The sequence below is a fragment of the Lutra lutra genome, chromosome 6, assembly GCF_902655055.1.
Source record: "Lutra lutra chromosome 6, mLutLut1.2, whole genome shotgun sequence".
Classification (NCBI taxonomy): Eukaryota; Metazoa; Chordata; class Mammalia; order Carnivora; family Mustelidae; genus Lutra; species Lutra lutra.
Genome location: NC_062283.1, coordinates 90,188,613 through 90,203,510, shown reverse-complemented (window position 1 = coordinate 90,203,510; position 14,898 = coordinate 90,188,613). Strand labels below are relative to the sequence as shown.

Here is a 14,898-nt window from a genome sequence, read left to right as displayed (position 1 = left end):
ATCTGACATCTGACCTTTCACAAGAGCGAGACTTGCTAATCTGTGTTCCCTTGCTTTACCTTGCCGGAGTCTTCACCCTTGTCCATCCCATCTTTCTCGTGGATGAATAATCAACTGCAATCATGCAGATTCTAACTCTTCTAGGATACCTTTTCCAACTCGAATTGGTTTTCACAGATTTTACCCTCCTTGAGATTCTGTATCATTTTTGATTCTGTACCAGAGGCTTCAACAGGCTTTTATAGACATTTCTGTATTATTTCAGATGGACCCAACTAATCTCATTAGAGAGTAAAATTTTTAGGTTTTGTTTCTTTTGGCATGTCCCCTAACTCAGTGGTAAGCACATAACAGACACCAAATAATTTGTTACAGGGCCCAATCATAACACATTCCTACTTTAAAAATTCTGTAGTTTTAAGGAAATTTTCCTTCAAATTATGATAACTTTTATTGCAATTATCTAAACTTGACGCAAAAACTTCTAAGAGGCTCATAAATCTTAAGTGACCAAATAAGGCAATCAGACAATTTTAACATAGTTACATATTTTTATTACATAAACATTACAGTATTCCTTGTGAGAGCTGGTCTTCAGTTTTGCCTCTTGCTTTTATGGAATGTCAAATGTCTGTAGAAACTGTCTAAGAAGGATTTATGAAACACTCTTGTACACCCACCAAAAAAGCCTCAATGCCAACATTTTTCCAATCAGATTCCTGAGAAAAAATAATGGGTTTTGTTTATTTTACAGTGTAATGCATAAATTTTCTTTCAAGGTATAAAAAAGGACAGACCTTTAAAATAAGAGTCTCCTTTTGTTTACAAAGTCCTATAAAAATACATTAAGTATGCTCATGTTTGTCCTTTGACTTAATTTTCCAGTTTACTGGAAACAAAAAATAACAATAAGCAAAGATATGCAAAACCACATTAATCCTGTAGCAGTATAATGTCTACATCATCATGAACACCTTGCAAAAGTAGCTCTCCTGGGTACGTAACAATCTTTCTTCGTTTTGCAGCTTTGAGAGTTCCCACCAGTGCTTCAAAGAGGTTGGCACATTTGTCGTCTCGGAAGAGGACCCCAAATTTCACACTTAACTTCCCATCAGCATCTAATTTGAGCAAATACAATGTTAGCCAATGCAAAGTCTTACCCCCATATATGGCAGATTTACTTAATCAAAAAACATCTAACTATATGTTAACCAAGATGACAATTTTACAGTTCACACTCATAAATTCAATGTCCTCTCTTGCCAGATGCAAAAGTGATGAAATAAATACAACGTGTTGCACACCTCCTAGCCTTAGGATCATCTGGACAAAGACTAGAAGTGAACCAAAACTGACTTACAAAAAGTGAATGTGTTACAATGTTACCACTGTGGACCAATTTCCCTCTGTTTACATTTTGATTTTTTTTTAAAAAAAGATTTACTTATTTATTGGAGTGAGAGAGTGTGTGTGTCCATGTGCTATGTGCGTGCAAGTGCATGAGTTAGGGGACAGGGAGAGAGAGACCCCTTCAGCAGGCTCCCCACTGAGAGCAGAGGCCAAAGAAGTGGGGCTTGACCCCAGGACCCTGAGATCATGACCTGAGCTGAAACCAAGAGTCAGATACTTAACCGACTGAGCCACCCAGGTGCCCCTACATGTTGATTTTTTACTTGTGGTGTTGCTGAATCAATTAAAAAAAAAATACAAGAGAAAGTTTGGGTCAGGAGCAGCGTTTCTCTAAGTTTATTCTAAACACACTCAGAGCCCCAGGGTAGGACTGGTGACCTTAAAAATGAAGATATCTGTATTTACCAGATCTCTAGATTATCCAGTTTAGAGACCAGTTTTTAATATAGATGTTAAAAATTAAGGTAAACCCTAAAAAGAAATGCACCATCAAGCCATGAAAAGATATGGTGGAACCTTAAATATGTACTACTAAGAGAAAGAAGGCAATCTGAAAAGGTTATACGCTGTATGATTCCAACTATAGGACATTCTGGGAAAAGCAAAACTATGAAAAAAGACAAAACTAAATAAAAAGATCAGCAGATTTCAGGGGTTGCGGTAGGGGAGAGATGAACAGGCAGAGCACAGAGGATTTTTAGATCAGTGAGTATACTCTGTATACTATAATGATGGATACATGTCATTAAACATTTATCCAAACCCATAGAACATACAACACTAAGAGTGAACCATAAACTATGAACTGTAGTTGATGATGTATCCATGTAGATGATCAATTATAACCAATGTGCAATTCTGCTGGGGGGTGTTGATAACGGGGGAGGCTATGCATGTGTGGGAATAGCAGGTATACAGGAAATCTCTGTACTTTCCTCTCAATCTTATTGTATTCTGAAACTGCTCTAAAAAAAAGTCTTTTTTAAAAAAAAATGAAATAAATGAAAGGTGGATCTTTGATTAAAAATCAATCAACTGGAAACCTGTATAAGAATACTATGAAACACCTCCCCATTGTTGGTTGATACCCTTGATCTACCTGGCTAAACTTCCGACTCCCTTCCTTCAGCACCGCTCCACATTGTCCCCTCCAATAGCTGTGCCCACTCTCGAGGACATGGCCATCAGAGTGAGTGGGACTGTTCCTTGGCCAGGGCTTCTTGAGTTCCCATGATCCCCTGCTAGAACACTTCTAACCTGAGACTTAGTGTGTTCCTACTGTGCTGGGCACTGGAGGCAAGTAGAGGAAGTATAGAATCACTTTCTAGCTTTCAAAGAAATGGCTTCAGTTCCCATGGGGAAAGAAGAAATACACACATAATAAGTAAAGAAACCGGACAAAGGAGTATGTGACTGGATGTCCAGTAAGTAGCCAACACAGGACATCCTGCAGTTTGGAGAAGGGCAGGATGGCTCTGGGCTAGAACAGGAAGGGAAGACTTCCTGAAGGAGGCAGCACCGGTGCTGGCTTTGAAAGGGAGTGTAACATGGAGCTTTTCATTTTTTAAAAAAGATTTATTTTAATTTGAGAGAGAGAGTTGGGGGAGGCATAGGGAGAGAATCTTCAAGCAGACTCCCTGCTGAGTGCGGAAGCGGAAATGGGGCTTGATCCCACGAGCCATGAGATCATGACCTGAGCGGAAACCAAGAGCTGGATGCTCAAGAGACTGAGCCACCCAGACACCCCCAGGTTACGTTTTTTAAAGGCACAAAAGGCAGAAACCTGGATATAATCCTGGGAGCTCTGCCCACTCACTCCTCAATCTCATAAGTGATTCCATTTCCTTTGTATCTTCTGTTGCTCTAGCTTCTTCTCCATGGACAATTAATTTCTTGGTTCAGGCCAGAATTGATTCTCATGCAGATAACTGCAAAACTTCCTCTCCAGCCTCCCTTTCTGCATTTTTGTCCCCAATACATCCTCCATATTGGTGCAGAATAAAATCTGTGAAAGAAACCTTTAAGATGCAAATCTGTTTGATGCTCTTTTTTTTTTTTTTTTTTTAAATAAACTCTACCCCCACGGTGGGGCTTGAACTCACAACCCCGAGATCAAGAATCACACGCTTCACAGACTAAGCCAGCCAGGTACCCCCGATGGATATTCTCCTACTCTAATCTTTTAGGGGTTCCCTACTACCTTCAAACAGTGATGCCTTTGGCGTTCCAGATAAGACCCTTCATCCTTGACCTTGCACTCTCTCTTGCCTGGTCTCCTGCCATATCACTCTATGCACCTCTTGATCCAGTCAAAAATCAATGACTTGCTAGTACCCAAGGTGACATGACAGATCCTGCCCTGGCAGTTTTGTCCATGTGGAGCCCTCTGCCCAGCATCCCAGAGCCCTTTCTCCAGCTAGGTCTTTTTCTTCAAGAATGGGCTCAAATGTCACTTTTTCTGAGGAGTACTTTGTGATTCCCTCAGTCAAGTTAGTAACTTCTTATACGACTAAGTATATATTAAAGCACTCACCAGCAATTATAGTAATAAGAGCTAATATGTTTCTATATGTATTGAGTCCTTGCTCCGCTCCAATATGTTTCTATATGTATTGAGTCCTTGCTCCGCTCCTAGAACTGGTCAATGCATTTTATAGTAATTAAAACTCCCTTACTCCTTATTTCATGGAAGGCAAGGCAAATTCATTGCAGGAAGCACCATTATTTCATGTTCCACTTAAACTACCAATTTAGCTACAGCACAACATGGATTATAAGATGCATTCTTATTTTAGAGATGTTAAAGTTTGGGTAAAAAGTCTCTTTGAATCATTGAACTAGAATATTATTGGCCAAATAAGGAAATGAAGGCATAAAAATGGTTACTGATGTGCCCAAGGTCACACGGTAAGTGGTAGGGGAGCTGGGATTCATTCCCAGAGAATCTGACTCCAGAGCCCATGCTCCTAACCAGTTCCCCATACGTGCTTCCAGCTCATTTGTCTGTCTTCCGGCTACCTAGAGAGGCCCGCAGGGGCTGAGATGGAATTTTGTTTATTTTCACATGGCCAGCACTTGAGCACAAAGACAGCACTCAAGAAATATTTGTTGAATCAAAGAATTTAAATCTCCAAATAATCTTTATCCACTTAACTTTTTTCCACTGGATGAAAAATGAAAGACTTTAGAGAATTTCATTTTAAAAGAAATAGATAAATAGGTTAACTAACTAGAATTAAAGTAAAAATCTGGAGAAAAAGAAAAAGAAATAGATAAAACTAAATTTGTCCATTTCCAGCTTCACCTAATACATTATATTTAGATTAGTCTAAAAATGATTCTCCTAAATGCTAATTTAGTCAAAATTATCCCAGACACATCTTACATAATTAACCATAACCTGTCCAGAGATAACTTATCTCCATAGATGCTTTCCAGCTCAAGAAGTCATTTATTTCCAGGAACAGGTAAATCAGGGAGGCTTAGGGAAGCTGCAAAGTTCAAAACATTTCATCCTTACAGAAATGTGATAATTACCGTGTAGTCTTCTAGTTTGTAAAGCTGCTAATTTTAAATGCAGGTTCAGTCTGCCCTAGTAGAATAATAACTGTTCTAGGGTAAAGGTCAGAATTTTAAATGCAATTGAATCTGACCAATAAACACTTGGCTAACATGGAGACAGATCTAGGAGAGAAGAAAATCCTACAAATCACTCAAAAATATATCCATAATATCTTTCATAATCTAAACATTAGTACTACTCCCAAGAGCAACATAACCTCACAGAGGTAGAAAGCTGGAAAAGTAGAAATGAGGAACACGGGTTTCTTTCACTATTGAAAATAAGATTCACAGGGCACTTGGGTGGCCCAGTCAGTAGGGTGTCTGCCTCTGGCTCAGGTCATGATCCCAGAGTCCAGGGATCAAGTCCTGCATCAGGCTCTCTGCTCAGTGGGGAGTCTGCTTCTCCCTCTCCCTCTCCCTATCTCTCTGCCTCTCCCTGCTGTGCTCGTGCTCTCCCTCTTTCTCTCTCTCTCTCTTTCAAATACATAAAATCTTAAAAAAAAAAAAAAGAAAAAAAAGAAGATTCGCAACAACAATGGAGAATTAGTACAGAGGACATTTGATACAAATTGTTCAATGGAATTTTCCAAGTAGGTCTTCTTTCAAGTGATTTGTGATTCAAAAGCAGACTGATTATAAGTGAGAAAATTCACAAGCTAAAATGAAAAAACAACTCTTACGAGGTACTTTTTAAAGCTGTTTTTCACTTAAAATGATATAATTTTATTTAATTCTTTATATGATGTAATTTTAAAATTTTGAGTTCCACATTACCTTAGTTGTTGCTGAATATGTCTATTGCTCTTACAATTTTCAGAATTTTCCTGCACTCCAGTATATCTTATCTGATATGTACAAATACCTAAAGCTACAAACATAATAGTTACTTTAATTACAACTTAGAAAAGGACACTAATACTACCAGTTTCACATGGCACTAATTTCAAGGTAGCTGTTTCTTTGTTGCTGAAGAAAAAGCTGATTTTAAAAAAATGTAGAATAAAACTGGACCAATTTCTTACAACATGCCTAAAATAAATTCAAAATGGGTGAAAGACCCAATTTTGAGACAGGAAACCATCAAAATCCTAAAGGAGAACAGACAGTAAACTTCTTGACTTCAGCCATACAAGTTCTTACTGTGTGCCTGTCAGTTGAGTGTCTGACTCTTGATTTTGGTGCAGGTCATGATCTCAGGGTCATGGGTCAAGTCCTGAATCCAGCTCTGTGCTCAGTGGGAAGTCTGCTTGAGGTTTTCTCCCTCTTCTTCTTCCTCTGCCCCGCCCCCAACTTATAAGCTCTCTCTCTCCCCTCTCTATAAAATAAATCAGGGAAACCTGGGTGGCTCAGTCAGTTAAGCACCTGCCTTTAGCTCAGGTCATGATCCCAGGGTCCTGGAATTGAGTGGAGAGCCTGCTTCTCCCTCTTCCTCTGCCTGCTGCTCTGCCTATTTGTGTGCGCTCTCTCTCTCCCTCTGTCAAATAAATAAATAAAGTCTTTAAAAAAAAACAACAAATCTTTTAAAAAAAAACTATGTAAAGGGTTCTTTTAATTACATGTACATAAATACCTGGTTATACAAAACTCAAGAATTTGGAGAAAATAAAGACAATTTAGTATAATTTGTATCTGAGTCCCTAGTAATTTGGAAGTTTGTAAGATAGTGGCAAGATAAAGCAGAAAATAAACATTTGCCTTTGGTGCAGGTCATGATTCCAAAGTCCTGGGATCAAGCCCTATGTCGGGCTCCCTGCTCAGCAGAGAGCCTGCTTCTTCCTTTCCCTCTGCCTGCCATTCTGTCTACTTGTGCTTTTTTTCCATCACTCTTTCAAATAAAGAAACAAATAATCTAAAAAAAAAAAAAAAGAAAAGAAAATTAAAAATGATAAAGCAGAAAAAATAAATTTTAATAGTGTGACATAAAAATTTGAACACGAGGGGTGCCTGGGTGGCTCAGTGGGTTAAGCCTCTGCCTTCAGCTCAGGTCATGATCTCAGGGTCCTGGGATCGAGCCCCACATCAGGCTTTCTGCTCAGCGGGGAGCTTGCTTCCCTTCCTCTCTCTCTGCCTGCCTCTCTGCCTACTTGTGATCTGTCTGTCAAATAAATAAATAAAATCTTTTTAAAAAAAAGAAAAATTTGAACACGATTCAATCGCCAGATTTCAATGCAGCCAGACTAAAGAAGCATAGCAATTTTCTTTCCATTCAAGGGTTGATGGAATATCTCAACCATTCCTTGCATCAGAATCACAATACCCCAAAGGCTTTGTCTCCAGAAATCACTCCCCGGCGGAGGGCAGAGCTGCCATAACTATGTCATGACGTCCTGGGGGACCCCTTCATAGGCTTCTACCAAAAAATCTGTTCCTACCTGCTCTGAGAATAACTCAGAATACCGTGGCTGTGTTGGAATACTTACTTTTTGAACCCAGACGATGAATTTCCTCCACTAAGAGGTTAATTTCGTGATCCACATTCATTGCGGCCTGAGGGAGAAAAAAATGCTATATTATTACCATTTCTATATCCCATTAAGCACATCTTGCTAAATTCAAGGGCCATTTCTTTCTTTCTTTTTTCTTTTTCTTAAGATTTTATTTATTTATTTGACAGAGAGACAGAGTGAGAGAGCACAAGCAGGGGGGAGAGGCAGAGGGAGAGGGAGAAGCAGGCTCCCCACTGAGCAGGGAGCCTGACACAGGGCTCGATCCCAGGACCCTGAAATCATGACCTAAGCCAAAGACAGCCCCTTAACCAACTGAGCCACCCACGTACCCCTCCTTTATCCCCCCAAGTTGCATTTGTCATTGTTAATTTACCACGTCCCTCTTCCTAAAAATACTTGTGTGATGTACAGGACACCAGAACACCTCCATTTCCCTTCTGTCTTTAAAATTGCCCCTTTGTGCTGACCCTACTCTTATTCTATACAGGATACTGAGGAGAAGGCAGCACCCACTACTAACCTCTGAGCCCATCCTCAGGATTCTCTGCTCTGCACCCAAAACTCACTGTCCAGAAGCAGAGAAAGACCTAGAATGAATAATGGCAATGTGACAGCATTCTCTGAGTGGTGGGTCCAAGGCATTACGGGAGTATAAAGGACGAAGCCACTGAAGATTTTATGGCAGTCACTGGAGACAAGTGGACCAGGTAGACAGTTGGCAAAAAGTGCTCTATGAGCGGGGAAGAGTGTGTGCAAAAGCACAAAAGCAAAGGAGAAAAATCACAGCACATCTGAGGCAACTAGCTAGAAGCTGGAGTACCAAGAGAAAGGAACACACTTCCAACCTTCCCGGAACCTGCGGTCTGGTGGGGAAAGAAGATCAATACAGGGCAACCTGAATTCTGTCAGGTTAGCACCATGATGCCCATGGGTCACACGCAGGGCACTGCATCCTTCCCTGGGCAGTGCCCAGTACAACCTGACTGCAGTGGAGAGAGCTAGTGGTAAGGAGCAGTCATCTCCAATGGGGAAGAGTCCAATACTAACAGGAGCTGTGAGACCTACCTTGGTTCACTAGGTCCTCTCCAGCCTGGGTTCCGCACACTCGTAGCACACTCGTAGCCTCCGCACACTCGTAGCACACTCGTAGCCTCCTCCACCCTACCCCCTTGAGCTCGGAGCTGCAGCTCCATGGAGCTTCTTTTTGTTCCTCAAACACCCGGGGCTCTCCCACCTCCAACCTTCACACATCCTGAGTTTTTGACCCAGGCTAATGCTATTCCTCTTTCTTGCAGCTAACTCCCACACAGCCAGTTCCAACTTAGATGCGACTTCCTCCAGGAAGCCTGCCCTGAAACCCTGGGGAAGGAGCCCTCCCCCATACCACTGTGCACCCTCTCCATTGCACTTGGCTGGAACTACCAGTTTCTTGGCTTTCACCATGAGATGGTGAATCTTCGATGCAGATTCCACCTTCGACCTTCGACGCAGGAATCTGACTATAATGTTCACTGCTGGGTGACATCTGGCACCAAGAGCACAGGCTCAATAAATACCGGTTTCAGGGACACCTGGGTGGCTCAGTGGATTAAAGCCTCTGCCTTCGGCTCAGATCATGATCCCAGAGTCCTGGGATCGAGCCCCACATCCTTTCTGCTCAGCGGGGAGCCTCCTTCTCTTCCCCCACCCCACCCCCCCGCCTCTGCCTGCCTCTCTGCCTACTTGTGATCTCTGTCTGTCAAATAAATAAATAAAATCTTAAAAAAAAAAAATACTGGTTTCAAGCTGAAAGGACAAGAGCATGGAGAGGGATGAAACTCTGCCTGTGGAAACTGTCACCGCAGAGTTGCTGATTTGGAGCAAGTGTTCAGAGACAGAAAAGGGAGGTAAAGGGGCATGGCAAACACCTACAGAAAGGAAGGGGGAGCAAGAAATAGGGAAAGAGCAGGTGGATGTGGAGAAGAGAACGCCAACCATGCAGGGTCAAAGAAGTAAAGGAAGTAGAGAGTTTCCTTATGAAGGCAGTGACTCAGGGAAAATGCAACAGGAGAGTCAGAAAGTATGAGCGACCGGCAGAAGAATATGTGTCAATTGGGGTCTGTTTCCCAAACAAATAAGGGACTAAAAAAGTGGGGTTGTATGAAGTGTTTACTTTGGAGTGATGATTTGGAAGAAACAATTGTATCCAGACAGATTGTAACTAATTCTCAGTAACCTTGAAAAAGAAGAATGAAATCCAAGTTTAAGTGATACTGACTGGTACCCCAGGTTTTCCATCACCTCCTAATTGAAAGCACCCTTACTATCTGCTACGTTATTTGTGCAAATATTATAATTTAAGAAGTGTTTATTGTGGCAGGAGCTCTTTCTGCCCATGGGTCCTATTTCTGTGCTTTAATAAAACTACCTTTTCCACCAAAAAAAATAAATAAATAAAAAGTGTTTATTACAATAAGATGCAAAATCTTGAGTCAATGCATCCACATAAAATTCAGTATCAAAAATTAGTTTCCAAATATTGAGAGCTTTGTGTTGGTCAAATTACATCCATAACATTACATTCAATTTGAGATAACTTGAGAGATGCTAAAAAGTTAAAATATAATCAGAAGGCACAACAGAAAGATAGGCCATGAAAATAATAGTAGAAAAAAAAAACCTATAGATGTTAGTGTGATGGACAGGTGACATTTTTACTTACCTGGCTCCCATTCCCCACTCCGGCTTGAGAAGTCTAATTTTTGTTTGGGTTCAGTCTTTTCCTTCCTGTTCTAAACCAGTGAATTTCAGTAGAGCCTCACCCTAAATTCCAGGAGTAGGTCAGAGCCAGAATAATTGATTTGGGGCATAAGGTCTGTGATCCCATCCTAAACAATGAGGTTCAGCCCACGGACTTTGCCAGATCAGTAAAACAACACTTTCCTATTAGGTGCTAAGATGTCAGTTTAGAGCCCCTAATGTAAACTATGACCATGTGAAAAGAGCCTTTCAGGAATGAAGTTAACACTAAGAAAAGCCCACCCATGTTACAATGATTGTGTCTGTATATGACCCTGGCCTTTCCGGTTGCATGAACCAATCAGTCTTTTCTGGCTTTGCTTGTGCTGGTTTGATTGAGTTTCTGTTACCTGTACTCTAAGGAATCTTGAGCCATAAAGTCAGTCTAGAGAGGACCTGCAACCATTTTCTTTAAATTAAAGCTTCTTTTATGTATTTATGTGGTAGCATTGTTTCATGCTGCTGTATCGGGTAGGATAGATAAATGTAATAGACAGATTTGGGAGCCATATAAGAAAGGAATTTCCTAATAATCAAAACTGTCTAGGAATGAATAAAGTTTGTACCTGTTACTGACAACACTGATGCAAGTAGTATAGATCTGTGAGGGTTAGTGAGGAAATTAGCCTAAACGGAAGGGAGAATGAAATGTCCAAGGGGATTACGGTCCTCTCCAATTCTCAGGTTTTCTGTTTTCCTCCAACTCTGAACATCTATCTCTTTAAAACTGCCTCCCCAAAATCAGCAGCACACTTCAGACCTAGCTCTCCTTTAATAATGACACTCAAAGGGGCACCTGGGTGGCTCAGTGGGTTAAAGCCTCTGCCTTCAGCTCAGGTCATGATCCCAGGATACTGGGATCGAGCCCCACATCGGGCTCTCTGCTCATCGGGGAGCCTGCTTCCTCCTCTCTCTCTGCCTGCCTCTCTGCCTACTTCTGATCTCTGTCAAATAAATAAAATCTTAAAAAAAAAAATGACACTCAAAGAGGAAACACTAGTATTAAGTAGTGTGAAAACCTGCATAATATTAAGCAGATATAGGCAGATCCAATTTAAAGAAAGAAGGCAACCAGCACCTTTATAATTAGTTACACACAAGACTCCTTATCTATGTTAATTCATATAATCCTAAGAAACCTTGCAAAGTATGCATTATTTAAACACATTTTACAGGGGGCGCTGGGTGGCTCAGTTGGTTAAGCGTCCGCCTTCAGCTTGGGTCATGATCCCGAGATCCTGGGATTGAGTCCCACATCTGGCTCCCTGCTCAGCAGGGAGTCTGCTTCTCCCTCAGCTCCCCTACCTCTGCACCGGAACCCACTCCCACCTGCGCTCTCTCAAATGTATAAATAAAAATCTTAAAAGGGGGGGGTGGTCACCTGGGTGCCTCATTCGGTTAAGCATCTGCCCCCAGCTCAGGTCATGATCCCAGGGTCCTGGCATCAAGCCCCTGGCATCTTCTCCCTCTCCCTCTGCTGCTCCCCTCGCTGATGCGCTCCCTCTCTGCCAAATAAATAAATAAAATATTTAAAATAAAATATTTTAAAACACCCATTTTATGGATAATGAAACTGGGTCAGAGAACTCCCCACAATTAAATGCTGTTTTTACATCATTCTATTTTTTTCTTTTCCTCTTCCTCATCTTCTTCCCAGTCATTATGCAAAGTATGCTAAATATAATAGTGAGTTGTGTTTGTATGGAATATTACATGCTGAGTACACACCAAGGCAGAACAGTTACAAAGCAAGAAAGGCTCCCAGCCCAGACCCCTGCAAGTAGGAAAACAACAGACTTACGAACTACTGCTAGCACACATAATTTGGCATGATTTATTTATTCATTTTATTATTTAGCGGGGACAAAGCGGGGCAATACTCATTGTTGTTACACAATCCTTAAGGCCCATGACATTGTATAAAGTACGGAAGGCTGGGACCGGAATAAGCAGCAAGATGAAGAACAATGAAAAGAGGCCATCCGCAGAGCAAGTCTAAGGGAAAGAAAGATTTTCAGTGGGCGCTCAAGGCAAGGCGGTGGCAAATGCTGGTCGGGTCCTCTGTCAGAATCTAATTAGCCATTGTGCGTGGGAATCACAAAGAAAGCGGAATGTCAGGGAATTGGGCCATATCCCGAAATGCTCCACCATCAATACACACTTAAGAACATATTTTAGGGCCTTTTTATAGTTTTTGTTTTGTTTTGTTTAAGTTTAGAGGCAATACATGGAGATTTTCGAATGTTCGAGGAATAAAGCCTGCTGGAGTGGGGACGCCTGGGAATCAGCAGCCTGCGCCGCACCCACGCCCTGGGGCCGGCCACGTTTCTCAGCTGTCCTTGCAATCTCTGACTAGCAGCTGGTGTGGGTCAAGGGATGACTTGGGTTCCTTCCTGCCTGCCCGCTGGCGCGCACACGCTCCATATTTGGTCATCCCTGCTCCAAGTTTGGGAGCTGGCCCGGAAGGGGTCCCAAGCTCCTGTCCCTTGCAGGCCACCACATGGTCACCACCCGCACCAGTGCAGGGTTAGGGAGCGCAGGACTCGGGGGGCCGGGGCCGCATGGCGGGCTCCGGGGCTGCCCCCAAAGGAAGGGCCGCGTCCCGGAAGCCTTTGTCTCCGCGGATCCCGCGCCAGCGCCACCCGCCCGCGCTCCCCGTGGCCGGTGCGCCCCGGCGAGCCGCGAAAGCCAGCACCCCAACCGGGAGACGGAAATGGAATGATCCCGGGGCTCCCCGAGTCCCCAGAGTCTCTCACCACCCCCACCCACCACCCCCACGATCTGGAGCGTAGGGTGCCGCACCCCACCGCCCGCGCCGCAGACTTCCCGGCGCGGGGGCCATCGCAGTCTCCCGCGGAAGCCTCGCCCCTCGCACCGAGCCCTTCCCCGCGGGGCTGTGCAGAACGCGCCCCCGCGCCACCTGCAAGTGCAAAGCCGCCGAGCCGCACCGCAGAGGAAACCTTTGCCTGGCCGCCGGCTTCCCGGTCGCCCCGGGCCGGCACAATGTCACGTGAGCCGATGCGGAAGTCGGCGGGAGACGCGGGGGCGTGGGGGCGCGCCCACCTGGCCCCCAGCGCGGGGTCTCAGCCCAATTCCAGTTGCAATCTCCACGCGCCTCGGCCCCTCCCGGCCCCATCTCCCCACCCGCAGCCCCCGATCGCCCGTCCGCCTGCCCTCCACCGGACACCTCCGTCCGTCTTTACACCTGCCGGTCCCCTTCCCGAGAGACCCACTCACCTATCCGCCTCTTTCTCTTTTCCTCGGGAAAGCTGGGGCAGCGGCGGTCCGGACCCGGTTATCTTCTTCAACACACCGAGGAGGAAGAGGCTGAGGAAGGAAGTGACTGAGGCAGAAAAGAAAGACTGGCGTGGAGGAGGGGGGTGGGAGGTAAGAGTTTAAGCGCTCGAGGAAGGGGCCGCCCACACTCCCAGGGACAAGCCTATGAGGAGGAAACTCAGCGGAGGAGACGCCCGGGAAGCGGGCCGACTCCATGCAGGTGGCAGGACGCCCGAAGCTTCTAGGAATAGGACTCGAACTTCGATTCCTGCCACCTTTCCCCTGTTCCACTCGGTACCTATGATCTCCAACCCCCGCCTCTGATCCTGGCCTTAGATTTCCTTCCAGGATCTCCTAACGTTAGAAATGAAGCACCCCCAATGTGATGACTGCTGGGGTCTAGAAGGAACGTGACATTGGTTCTGTATGCCAGGAGCAGGGGTCTCCATAAAACTACGAAATGGCACAGTCTGATTGGGGGAGGGGGACGTTCTTAAAAACCAACTTGTTCTATTGCAAAGAAATTTTACTTGGACAATGCTAGTTCTTGATCCCGAGTGAACATAATTTTCTTCTCTTCTTCATTCATTATTTCCTACATGTAACTGCCTAGTTCAATCGAGCTATTTATACTTCCTTTATTTTAGTCACTGTTATTTCACTCGGTGTGTTTTACTCGCGCGCCAAAGAGAGAAAGAAGAGAGATGCTTGCTATACCCAGAATCCCTTAAAAAAGGAAACTGAGGGAGGCGCCTGGGTGGCTCAGTGGGTTAAGCCGCTGCCTTCGGCTCAGGTCATGATCCCAGGTCCTGGGTTCGAGCCCCACATCGGGCTTTCTGCTCAGCAGGGAGCCTGCTTCCTCCTCTCTCTCTGCCTGCCTCTCTGCCTACTTGTGATTTCTCTCTGTCAAATAAATAAATAAAATCTTAAAAAAAAAAAAAAAAAAGGAAACTGAGGCTCTGCTGAAATGGCCCAAACTATTCCTAAGGCAAAGGTTGCACAAATAACCCCAAAAAGCACCACACACCCCTCGATAGCTGATTAGATTAAGGGTGATCATGTGACCCAAGGGCACACAATCCATAAACTGGCCATCATCCTAGAAGGTGACCTGGGACAAGCGATTCACACCAAACTGGAATGCTGATAATTAAGTAAGCCAATAGGATTCTCCCCTGGAAATTGAAAGAGGAGAGCACAGAATGGGCTATGTCGTAGAAAGGCTGAAGCTGAGAGAGCTTGAGTCTGGAGTAGAGAAAATGGTCCTCCAGAAAGCAAAACACTGGAGTAAGCAGAAACCCCCTGGGATGAAGTGGGGGGCTGGTGGGGGGGTGGGCAGAAACGGTAGAAGCAAACTCTAAGTGAAGCTGAGACCCAGGGATGGAAATAAGAACAACAAACCCCTGCTCCCCAGGGGGATATT

General features: G+C 44.0%; 1 protein-coding gene across 4 annotated transcripts; it reads right to left on the bottom strand.

Moving 5' to 3' along the window:
• Positions 1 to 531: 531 nt before the first annotated feature.
• ABRACL (ABRA C-terminal like) lies at positions 532 to 13,698 on the bottom strand. 4 transcript variants are annotated; one of them, XM_047734808.1, is made up of 3 exons: positions 13,437 to 13,698; positions 7,395 to 7,461; positions 532 to 1,118 (listed from the first exon to the last, which is right to left on the bottom strand). In XM_047734808.1, the coding sequence occupies exons 2-3, from the start codon at positions 7,453 to 7,455 to the stop codon at positions 934 to 936; spliced, it is 246 nt and encodes an 81-aa protein (XP_047590764.1). In that variant the 5' UTR covers positions 7,456 to 7,461; positions 13,437 to 13,698; the 3' UTR covers positions 532 to 933. The 4 variants fall into 4 exon arrangements, with proteins under 4 accessions (XP_047590764.1, XP_047590765.1, XP_047590763.1 ...); XM_047734809.1 differs by lacking the exon at positions 13,437 to 13,698 and adding an exon at positions 13,120 to 13,166; XM_047734807.1 differs by lacking the exon at positions 13,437 to 13,698 and adding an exon at positions 7,942 to 7,963.
• Positions 13,699 to 14,898: the final 1,200 nt, after the last annotated feature.